The sequence below is a fragment of the Mercurialis annua genome, linkage group LG7 (assembly GCF_937616625.2).
Source record: "Mercurialis annua linkage group LG7, ddMerAnnu1.2, whole genome shotgun sequence".
Taxonomy (NCBI): domain Eukaryota; kingdom Viridiplantae; phylum Streptophyta; class Magnoliopsida; order Malpighiales; family Euphorbiaceae; genus Mercurialis; species Mercurialis annua.
This window is the reverse complement of record NC_065576.1, coordinates 11,448,288-11,460,506: the sequence shown is the minus strand read 5'-3', so window position 1 is coordinate 11,460,506 and position 12,219 is coordinate 11,448,288. Positions and strand designations below refer to the sequence as shown.

The window sequence follows — 12,219 nt, the reverse complement described above, 5'->3', positions numbered from 1 at the left end:
CAAATTTAGAAAAACAAACTCCATTTAAAGCCCTTTGTCATCCCTACAAAACATGCTCTAAATAAAGAAACAATCCAATTCCTCAATTCTCCTCAATTTCTTCATCAACCACCCAAGAAATTTAACTCCTCTCCATTTCTCGGAAGATCGATTTTTACTCCGGTTACCTCCACCTATGGCCGGAGCCTGTAGCTTGGCGCTATGGATCAGCTGTTGTACAATGATGATGGTCTCAACGAATGTTATAGCAGGCGTTATACCGGGTTTAGGGGTGAACTGGGGGAACATAGCGTCCCACCCGTTACCTCCGGACATAGTTGTGAAAATGTTGAAAGATAATAACATAACCAGGGTTAAGCTTTTCGACGCGGATGCTTGGACCGTGAATGCATTGGCTGGTTCGGGCATTGAGGTTATGCTTGCCATACCTAATAATATGTTGCATTATATAGCCGATAGCGAGGATAATGCTAAAGATTGGGTTAGAGAAAATGTCACAGAACATCAAACGTCCGTTGATATCAGGTTAGTAATTTATATGTTCTTATCAAAGCTTCCATGTATGCATGAGATGTTAATGTCAACGTTAAGTACTCGTGATTTTTGAGATTCATGCATATATGCAATGAAGGAGCCAATGGTGGTTCGCTATGTAGCACGAAAATGAAAAAAAAAACATTTATTATAACAAATAGAGTTTTACAAATTCACAATTGTTTTTGAAATCGAAATCGAAAAGGCTAAACGTAAAATTTGATAAATTTTCATGCGACGTAGGTGGTATAATATGATCCGGCTAATAAATTATAGAATCTTGATTTTTTTTTCTTTTCCATAAATTTTTAAATTAAAAAAATTCATTATACTATCATATGTAATAAAATAAAAATTAATCGCATATAAAATCACCATCTTTAAACTAAATTACAATTCTATCATAATTTTAAAGTTGTCAATTTTATTTACCATCTTTTCTTTTATTTTAATGTAATCATATTACCGTTCGAAAATCTTGCGATTTATGCCTAATCTGCCGATCAATAAGTGAGATGTCACAAGTAATTGATATAATTTTAAAAAATAATAATTGTCTAACAAAATATAGATGGTGATTTTTTAAAACAGTGATATAATTGCAAACGTAAAAGATGGTGAAAGAAATTGATAACTTTTAAAGGTCGTAATAGAATTGCAATTTAGTATAACTATGGTGATTTAATATGTAATTAACCCATATAATAACTATATTTGACACAGCATGGATGAATATAATTTGGGTTAAAAGCTTGAGTAATACCAAATATATGTCCTTTATTTCAATTTGGTACCAAAACTTTAATTTTTATTATGTCTATATTTGACACAACATAGATTAAAATGTGAAAGTTTTTGGTATTGTGTATAGATATGTTGCTGTCGGAAATGAACCATTCTTGGCTGCCTACAACAATTCATTCGACAAAACTACATTCCCAGCTCTACAAAACATACAAAAAGCTCTCGACAAAGCCGGACTCGGAGACAAAATCAAAGCTTCCGTCCCCTTAAACGCCGACGTTTACGAAGGAACTTTACCATCTCAAGGAGTTTTCCGTAAAGATGTCCGAGATGTCATGACCAAAATTGTGAATCATCTTCAAGATCATAAAGCTCCATTCATCGTTAACATTTACCCTTTTATTAGTCTCTACCAAAGCTCTAGTTTCCCATTCGAATACGCCTTTTTCGATGGCGGTAGCAAGACCATTCAGGACAAAAACCTTGCTTACACTAATGTTTTCGAAGCTAACTATGATACTCTTGTCTGGGCGTTGAAGAAAGCTGGTGTTCCTGATCTTAAAATCCTCGTTGGAGAAGTAGGTTGGCCGACAAATGGTGATATAAATGCTAATGAGAACTTAGCGAAAAAATTCTACGACGGTCTCTTCAAGAAACTCGCAGCGAAAAAAGGAACTCCCCTTCGTCCGGGAGTATTGGACGTGTATTTATTTAGTTTGGTCGACGAAGACATGAAAAGTATTATGCCGGGTAATTTTGAGAGACATTGGGGGATCTTTCGCTATGACGGACAACCCAAGTTTCCGATGGATTTATCCGGTCAAGGAAACGATAACATGCTTGTCGGAGCGAAAAACGTTCAGTATTTACCGGCACAGTGGTGTGTACTTAGCCCAGATGTCAAGAACAAGAGTATGATACCAAAAGAAATAAACTATGCATGTTCATTATCGGATTGTTCAAGCTTGGCTTATGGATCTTCATGCAATAAATTGAGTGATACTGGGAATGTTTCGTATGCTTTTAATATGTACTTTCAAATGAATGATCAAGATGTTGAAGCTTGTGATTTCAATGGATTGGCTACCATTGTTAGAAAAAATGCTTCCTCTGGGGATTGTCTTTTTCCTGTTCAGATTATAAGTTCCGGAGAGAGAGTCATGTTGGGATTTTTTTCGTTTCGGGTTTTGGTTGGATTGTTATTGCCAATCTTTCTGTTCATGTAATGTAATCTGAAGATGACAATATCAATATCATGACTTGAGTTTCAATTTGGTACCAAAATTTTAGTTTGTATCATGGTATCAAAAATTTAATTTATATTCCAAGAGATAGTTGTCGGATAATTCAGATTGGCGTCGATTAGTTTCCGTGCAACATGGCCTTATTAGAAGCTCTACATTCAAGGGACAACCACCTATCATGGATGTTTTTGAAATTGGTATCGGTCAACCGCCGGATAATACATGTAGAAATCGACAAAAGATTTATGAACCTCTGCTGTCACATACCGTAAAGGTTCATTTCTAAATACATATATATCATTGAAATGTAAAAAGCTTATTGAAATATTTGGTTTTATACAGTGAATTAATTGTACTTCTGTCAGATTCAACCTCAATGAAAAGCAGGGGATGTTATTCCTGTTTCATATGTACATCTAGAGTTATTGGTGTTGGCAGTTCTATAATGTGAAATGTTAAAATAGAAAATACTGAAATATTGTTTTATAAGAATAAATTACGAATATAGAGTTTCGGAGTTCTACCGTGTTTTTGATAGTGGAAATGAAATTCCAACTCCGAAGCGTAGTATATGTTTCTCTGCAACATAGAAAGAAATTTGGAACAATAATCTGTATTTTACAAATTAGATGTTTTCAGTTTCCCATCTTTAACAGAAACTGAAGAATGCAAACTTGAGCCCTCTGGAATTCCTAGAGGAGCCCCTTGGCATGAGCAATTATCAACTGTGTATAGCTCCCATTCCTTAATTCCACATTTCTCCAAGGCCAAACCCAATCTATTCATCTCCTTTTCTTCCGGGTACGCGCCATCTGGACTAACGAGCACAGCACCAGTATACGACTGTCCTGCAACTCGAGCAGCCCCGGAGTAATGAAACAAACCCCAGCTAAAATCATCGGAAACGTCCACAATTGTCCAAAACTCATTTGAAACGACACCGTTGTCTAATACACTAAAGTTAAATGTTCCTGCAACTTTTCCTCTCTTGACGCGATATTTCCGTCTTCTCCAAACCAAATTCCCTTCTAGTGTCCGAACCTGAAAAACTGGCTCGTACCAGAATGACCCCTTTGCCTTTCCCCTATAGAACAACTGGTATTGGCATGGAAACTGATCGTAAGCTGGGTTTTGTCCTGCCACAACGCGCCAGCTCCAATCCAAACTCCCTAACCAACCTACGAAAAGATCCTCAGCAATTTCATGAGTCAGATTCTCCCCTCGGAATGTGATCATGGGAGGAACATATGGTTTTTCGGGGATCTTTGCATCTAACTCGAGGCAATTGTTCTTCTGCAATACACACAGAGAAAATGCCTCTAGATTTGGGCTTTCGTAAGAGGCAATGCACTTATAGTTACACACTTGATCAACCGGGCTGCAGTTATTCAAACATTGCAAAGCTTTACGGCAGTTAGGATCCAATAGACAGTTTAGTATCTGAGGTCCGCAGTTCTTAATCATGCAGTTGAGGGTGGAAAAACCCTTTGATCTCAGGTTCTTCAAGATCGGAACTGGTCTAATATAGGCATTGATAATAACCAACAAACAGAACCTTATGTCATCCGAATTATGCCGCTCCCACGCTTCAGATACAGTTTTCACAACTTCCATCGACTCATTTGCTTCCTTAGACGTAGAAATTCCAATGAATTTCCCAAAGAAGGATCTATTTGTTTCATTCTGAACAAACAAACCACCTAGTTTACTTGCAAGATCCGGTGAGGAGTCGAAGCAGATTATGTTCCGCACAACTTTACTATTAGCTTTGATCCACTCGACTGATTCTTTATTTGAAACCGAAACTATTACCAATATATCAGTACGGTACAATTCCTTGCGTAGTTGCTCAATTTGCTCATTAGACTGAAACAATTTATCAGTGAAAACAACCATTTCATATCCTTCATCAACCCATTTCAACCTTTTTGCCTGCTCATATAAAACTCCAAAAGTCATGAAATTTCTCAAACCTAATGAACCATCATCATCTATTGTTTGTAATAAATTATATATATACTAGAACTAAAATGAACATATTCTTGTAAAATCATAGACAATTTTTAAATGGATCTCAATTATTTTGTTTTACATTTTTTACAACTCCTAACAAAGAATTCTAACAAATTAGGAATAAATCATGATAGATAAGTAATTCCTCTTAAATTTTAGCAAAATCGGCCAATATGTTGCACGGAAACTTGAGTTCTACAGGACACTGGAAAACAGGACACTTGGACACGACGAAAGGGTGTTACTTTAAGGTTTCCTATGTAAAACATGAAGTTTCGTATGTGAAACGTCAAGTGTCCGGAATGTTCCGATTGCATGATTCACCTCGAAAACCCTATATTTTTTGCAATTTTCCGTTTCGGATGTTTCCGCTTCCATGCTACATAGGTCAGTCATTTCATTCAAAATACTTTCCATATTAATAATAATTAAGTATTAACTGAGAAGAATTCAGTAGTGATTTTAAATTTTCATTCCAGACTTTTCCAAATTAAATGGAATTAAATTAAACTCCTGCATTCAATAAAAACTAAAAAAAAGAAGAGCAAAATCACATGAAATAAAAACGTATCTCCAACAAATTCATCAAGAAAATACTTACAGTGTGAAGCAAAACCTCCTCCCAAGTGGCGGAATTGAGAGGACTGACGCTTCCTTCGCCGACAACACCTACTATTCTAACCGGCGGTTCAGCTTGCTCTTGGGTCACCACAGTACTCTCCGTTTCCGTAAACGCGGGAATTTCAGTTAACTGGCGGTTAACCTTTTGAGCGCCAAATGGGAATGATACAATCTGCAACTGCAACCGCCGTGGGTGGTTGAGTTTAAGCGTAGAGTTTGGTGTAGAAGTGGCGGTGAACCGGAAACTGGGTTTCCGACTGAGATTGTAAGTGATTGAGGCTGTTTCTAGAGACACCATATTTTCTCCGCAAAATGTTGATATTAACAGTTAAATTAGTTGGGGTTTTAAAAAGAACAGTTAAGTTAGTTTTTATATTAAATGATTACTAGCTGATTAATCAGAAAGTTCCCGAATTACTTTTGGAAAAAAATTTCAAAACAATTCTCGTGTTATTTTTTTTTTCAAAAGCTAAATCTTTCATTGACGATAATAATAAAAAGGCCAAATGTTGCAAAAAGGCCAAACCTTTCGCAAAAGTTTCACAAAAGTCCTGACCTTTTAATTTTGTCGATTTTGGCCAAAAACTGATTATTTGGTTTCACAAAAGTCCAGACCTTTCAATTTTGTCGATTTTGGCCAAAAATGAATTATTTGGTTTCACAAAAGTCCTGACCTTTCAATATTTGGCATGCCACATATGCGCCACATAGGCGTCACATAGGCAAATTGAAATCAAATTGAGAGTTGGCCACAATTGAAACCAAATAATTTGTTTTTGGCCAAAATCGATAAAATTGAAAGGTCGGGACTTTTGTAAAACTTTTATGAAAGGTTTGGCCTTTTTATAACATTTGGCCTAATAAAAATTACATGAACGGTTTCTCAACACATTGAGTAAACTATTCTGGAGAAGATGATAGGAGCTGTAAAAATACAGTCATCGAATAGAGCTAAGTAACCAACATAAGTCACCCAAATACATTACTAATAAAATAAAATTTATAGATCTAAAAGATTACAACATAAATATATAGATTTATAACAATATAACCCCAATAAGAAATTGTAAATTTTTAAATCTATAAAATAAGTTTCCAACGCGCCAAAAATCCCGGAGATGCTGGAGTAGGAACCAAAGATGCCGGAAAAGTAGCCGAAGAGTAGATCTAGTACTTTGACCTGTAACACCCCTTCACTAAAAAAAATCATCGCACATCTAAACTATTAAGAGTGTATTAATTTTTAAAAAGGTATAAATAAGGCCCTCATATTTAAAATAACGAGCAATGTTTTTTTATATTATTTTAAAATTCATTTAATGCTTAATTGTTTCAAATATCATGAACTTTAGCGTTTTTGCAATTGTAACACGAATACATTCTGCAATTCTAAGAATCAAGCAATTTTCCTTTAAAAAATGTTGATGTGTATACCAGAATAAACATTATTTCATCGTCCACATCAACATCTTTGAAACGGAAAATTCCTCGGTGTTTGAAATTGCAAAAAATTGAAAATTGTCTTAAAATTTTCAAAATTGAAAGTTCGTGTTAAATTTACAAAACACGCTAAAATTTGTGATTTTTTTAAACAAGTAAACCTTCATTTAATATCGTCAAAATATAATAAATTTATGTATTATATAAACGTCGTTATAAAAAAAGATAGACTTCTTTTGTCATTGTTGAAATGTAAAAAAATTGTTTATAAGTACAAAAAGTAATGTCATGTAATTACTTAATTAGGTTTAAGGGTCAAATTATTATACTTCACTAAGTTTTAAAACATTTCAATACACGCGTTTTGTCACGTTGGACAAAAAGAGGCCAGGTCAGAAAAAAGTAAAAGTTGAGAGGTTAAATAGAATAAAATCCAAAATTAAAAGGTACTATATAAAACAAAAAAGTTCAAAAGTCTAATGAAATAAAGTGATATAATTTAGGAGTTAAATTATGTATTAAGCCAAAGATATAGTATATTTTATTATTTTATAATTTTAATGCCTATTTAGTTCAAATTATTCATTTGTGTATATATCTTTATGATATTAATGTAAATAAGATATAATTACATAAATAAATGGAAAAATCCATTTTAAGATCTATATACTTCTAATTTATTTTATTTATGTGACTATTTTCAAGCTTGTCTTTTGTATTTGGTTTTTTTCAATTTTAAGTTGTTTTCTAGACATAGAAGGAATGTGAATTACACTTCTCATGAAACACACATGAAACCGAATTTAAATATCAACCTAACTCAACATGTTGAAAAAATGAATTAAGTCATCAAAATTAGAGGAGGGATCGGATAAACAAAAATTTCAAAGTAGATGATTGTTCATGTCATTACAATCTGAAGGTACACACAAAATATAATTTTCAGAAAAATGTTAATCTTTGATTTATAATGAATGACAAGCATCAAGAGCTGAAGTGTACCAAATGCCAAACCCAAATCACAACTGTAGCAAAATGAAGCACAATTTGTATAACTATTTCTGTACATTGCTATAAGAAAATGTGATCAGTCCACATTTTCAAAGCTATCTCATCCCAATCCTCCAGCTTAAACACTAGTCAGTTCTAAGGGATTGTAAAAACCAAATGGGATATCCAAACCGAGCGATCAATTCGGTTTAATTTTTGATTTGACTATAGAAAGATTTTAATTTTTCAGTTCGGTTTTAGTAAAAGAATTCTGGTCTGAAAAAAATCAATTCAGTTGGATTTTCAAACAAATCAAAATTTCGGTTTGAATCAAATGCACACCCCTAGTAACCAATTCAGTACAAGATGAGAGTTTCACTTCCTGTAAGAAAATTCAGTTTCGAACTCCTTTTGAAGCTGTTCCCGGGACTCGGTTTTTGCTGTTAATACAACATCATCGAGAAATCCTCTTTGAGGAAATTCTTCTGGTACAAGACTGCGATACGTCTCAAACTGTTCTGAAGCTTCCTTTTTTCTATCCAACAGACTGTAAATTATTCCCTGCCGCACATTTACACAAATGAAAGTATTAGTTTTCCTTCTAAGCTTTGGTTCTGTACTTCTATAGTTCTATTCAGCAAAATACAATCACTTCATGGCAATTACTAATCAACTTTCTTCATGCAGATTAATCCTTCCTACATTATTTACTCTTCTTCTTCACTAGTTTCTGCCGTAAACATTTGTTAAAAACTCGGTAGAAAACAAGTTCAACCATCCCATGTGATATATGTTCATATAAGTAAACTCTGAATGCTGCTACTATTTACTATCAACAGAAGTTCGAAGAACGACGCCAAGGTATACACACGTCATATTAGCATAAAATCTAGCACAGTTTTGTAACCATAATATCAATTATAGCAATAGAAACTTCCATTATAATTGACAAAATTTATTTAAAGTATATTTTTACTTTGTTATTATCTTTTTACCCTCTTCGGCTAATATTTTTTGAATTTCTTTTTATTAAAATATAATTATTTAATATAATAGTAAAATTTTACTTTATTAAATTATCTTAAACAATGTGCATATAGAATCTTGTCAATTAGGTTGGGATAAAGGGGGTATTATCTTTAGCATATTCTCACAAGCACTCAACAGATAACGCAGACATGAGAGAGCGTGTGTGAATATATATAATGGGGTTAGAAAGTTTCCAAGATAAGGCTCTTGTATTAATTCCTAAATGGGCAATGGAAGTAGAAAAACTCTATTGATTATAGACTAGAAGTAGAACAAAAAGTGCCTCTTCATTGAACTTCTCAGAAATTTGGCAATCAATTGCCTCGTAGAAAAAAACACGATAGACATGACATGGCCATGCTCCAGATGCTTGCACATTTGCACAAAAGGTGCAATTCAGTAAACTAATAAAAACATTATGAGAGTGTTAAAATCTTAAATTACCTGGCAAAGATAAGGCCGAAAATCTCGAGGATTCTCATTAACCAGATCTTGAAATTTTTTCAAGCCTTCTTCCAGTTGTCCCTGATACGTACAAAAGAACCAACTTACACATGAGAACAATTAAAATGATCAAATTCAACATTATCCTACTTTTTTCAGATTCATTCAACTTATGAATGGTTTCAATTCTAGAGTGAGTGTTACTGCAAAGTATGCAACTAAATGGATGAAAGAGTAGTAATCAATAGTAAATGATGTGACGGATTATCAATATCAGCAGATAAAGGCTTAAGTGATTCACCTTCACTAGATGCATTTGTGCAATTAAGATTTTGATGTTTCTCTCCTCCACAACTCTGTTTTCACGATGAGCAACTTCTAGAGCTTTATCGAGCATCTCAAAGACAGCAGGACCTTCAAGGTTTTTGTGCATGACCATTGCCAGACCCTGTACAAAGCAGAGTCTGATTTTCATTCGTGGACATAGCTTTTAAAGTATCAACTTAAAATTATGATGTTCGCCATCGAAAAATTTGATAATAATAAAGCCAGCCCTTTTCCGAAATGTATAAACTAGTTGTATGCCAAATCCTTACTGGAATGGTTAGAGAATAAGAAAGAACCGTATCAGAAGTCACAAGAATAATTTGTAGTACAGATAGAAGAGTTCCAATTCTAAGGAAAAAAGTTAAGCATCTGTCCCTCCATAATATACCAACTAAGTAACTTCCTTAAGGAAAACCGTAGATAAATATTGAAAGAGAAACCTGTTAAATTTATAAACAAGCTAAACCTGAAGTCATACAATCACATATAGGGAAAGCTGAAAATGATGGTTCATGTGTGTGTCACGAGAGACATCAAAAACATCCACTCTGCCTGGAGTTTTTTTCCCCCGAGTCATCTATTTAATCATCATAAAGTATGAATGAGGCAAAAGCTCTTGAGGAACGCTCACAGCTCGCAAGAAAACATTTTTGCAGCTAATATCCAATCATACTGCAAGTAAACTAATATTTTTTCTAAAAGGGGAGTTTGAAACAAGCATTGGATAAGAAAACAATGAGCACAATAAGCAAAAGAGTGAGCCTATATCAACATTTTCTATTAACAGAGTCTGTGCTTCCACATTCAATCCCCTAATTCCTCTAGATACAAGCCCGTCTAATTTCCACACCGACTTACTCGTAGCTGAATAAACGTTTTTGCCAAACCTAATCAGTCTCAATAATCCCTGGCATAATAATCATATAACTTATGTTGCATGAAACTGAAATACCCTGGAAAACACGAAATGAATTGTTTTACAAGAACAGGTTACAAAAAAAAAATGTTTTCGAGTTCGAGGAACGTTTCTTGAACCAAAAAACTAGGTCTCAGACAAATTAGCATATAACTTGAAACAAATTCTATCCTACAAGTCAATCAAAAAACAAACACATATAACATACATTTTTGCACATAAATTCATCTTTCAACACATCAAAGAGTAGCTCAATATATAAAAGAAAAGGCAAAATAAGAACAACATACATGCAAGGCTCTAAGCAAGAGAGGCCTGTCCTCCAAGATATCCTTAAACAATTTCTTAGCTTTACTAAACTGCCCCATCATCTCATAACAAAGAGCCTCCAAAAGCCTCCACTCAACTTCATCACCCTCAATTTCAATCAACCTCTCCACATACTTCAAAGCATCCTTAATCCCCTTCCCTCTCCTCATCTTCCCATACACAACCACCTTCAAAGCCTCAACATTTCTTGGCTCCTTCTCAAGAATCTGCTCACACATCTCCTCATTCCCACAATTCTCCATCTGGGCTCCTCTCTTTTCCTCTAAAGTTTCACTTTCTTGAGCAGGAAGTGCTAGACTTGGCCTGGCAGTCAACCCAAAAGAACCCATGAACACAAATGCTCCAAGAAGTGAAATTAGTAGTTTATCAGATAAAAATGTTGCTAAAAGTTTGGAATTTGATGTGGGTTTTTGAGGTATGGAGGATAAAGAGAGTTTGATTGGTGTGGTGTGAAATGGGAGCGTCAGTTGGCTCTGTTTGAAGGGTAGCTTTGATGTAATGGGGAGATTTGGAGTCAGGAATTTTGGGTTTCGAAAAGATTTTAGCTGAGAGAGTGAACCCATTTTTTGGGAGAATTTGATTTAAAGAAGCTAATGTGTAAAGAAAGTTTGGAAGTTGAAGGAGAAAATTCAGTTTCCAACCCAAAATCCTAGTGTTTATGTTCTGCAAAAATCGAAACTTTACCCACTTATATCCTGAACTTGTCAAAACGAGCTCAAAAACCCTTCTATATTGACATGACATTTAATTAGAGAGTGAATTTCATAAATATTATAATTAAACTCTAAATAATCATAATTAAACTCTAATTAATTATAATTAAACTCTAATTTATTTAGGGGCCCTCTTTAAAAAAAAAAAAAAATTCAATCTTTTTTTTTATTTTCAGTGAGCAGGAGCTCCTCTTCTTCGCCGGAGAACAAAAGGTGATGCTCCTCGGAACAGCAGCTCCTCGGTCTGTTTTTGAACGAGGAACATCTGCTCCTCTTTTCAGGCGAGGAGCAGATTAGATTAAAAGATTAGTTTTTTTTTTAAGATTATTAGTTATTAATTTAAAATATTAAAAAGAAACTAAAGCAATTTTAAATCTTTTTCCATCAAAAAATCACCTTGGAAAAAAAACCACTATTAAAACTTGAGAGTGTCTCACTCTCTTGGGTGAGAGTGGGGAGGGGAATTTTTTAGCTGATTTTGTCAAGTTCAGGGTATAAGCGATCATTTTTTCTACTTTTAACTTTTTTGATACTTTGTGCAAAGTTGAAGGGGTAAAGTGATCCTTTGTTCTTTAACTTATTTTGATTTGATTAATAAATGGCATAACCCATCTCCAAGTCCTTCTATTTTTTGAATTTTGTTTACTTCGTCTTTAGCGTACTTTCTTTCTTTGTTTCGTCCCTATACTTCAAAATCGTGCTATAATGAGTCTTTAGGTGGATAAAATTTGGAAGGTGCTTCTCTCATTAAAAATTGAGTATGTGGAAGTGACTGATCAATGTTGATGTGGCAATCTTTTTTTAAGAAATATGTACCAATCAGACAAAACAAATCTATTTTTGTGAATAATCATAACACAATTATGAATTCGAT

At 34.1% G+C, this 12,219-nt stretch overlaps 3 protein-coding genes across 3 annotated transcripts; 1 reads left to right on the top strand and 2 right to left on the bottom strand.

Moving 5' to 3' along the window:
* The first annotated feature begins 25 nt into the window (after nt 1-25).
* LOC126654932 (glucan endo-1,3-beta-glucosidase 8-like) lies at nt 26-2,935 on the top strand. The gene is made up of 2 exons (XM_050348935.2): nt 26-525; nt 1,406-2,935. Exons 1-2 carry the CDS (start codon nt 176-178, stop codon nt 2,502-2,504), a joined length of 1,449 nt encoding a protein of 482 aa, XP_050204892.1. The 5' UTR covers nt 26-175; the 3' UTR covers nt 2,505-2,935.
* Nucleotides 2,936-2,990: 55 nt separating this feature from the next.
* On the bottom strand, nt 2,991-5,516 carry LOC126654930 (uncharacterized). The gene is made up of 2 exons (XM_050348932.2): nt 5,137-5,516; nt 2,991-4,454 (listed from the first exon to the last, which is right to left on the bottom strand). The coding sequence occupies exons 1-2, from the start codon at nt 5,452-5,454 to the stop codon at nt 3,141-3,143; spliced, it is 1,632 nt and encodes a 543-aa protein (XP_050204889.1). The 5' UTR covers nt 5,455-5,516; the 3' UTR covers nt 2,991-3,140.
* Nucleotides 5,517-7,863: 2,347 nt separating this feature from the next.
* Nucleotides 7,864-11,321, bottom strand: LOC126654934 (protein SLOW GREEN 1, chloroplastic). Its single transcript, XM_050348936.2, has 4 exons — nt 10,593-11,321; nt 9,361-9,507; nt 9,060-9,140; nt 7,864-8,147 (listed from the first exon to the last, which is right to left on the bottom strand). The coding sequence occupies exons 1-4, from the start codon at nt 11,193-11,195 to the stop codon at nt 7,962-7,964; spliced, it is 1,017 nt and encodes a 338-aa protein (XP_050204893.1). The 5' UTR covers nt 11,196-11,321; the 3' UTR covers nt 7,864-7,961.
* Between the last annotated feature and the right edge of the window lie 898 nt (nt 11,322-12,219).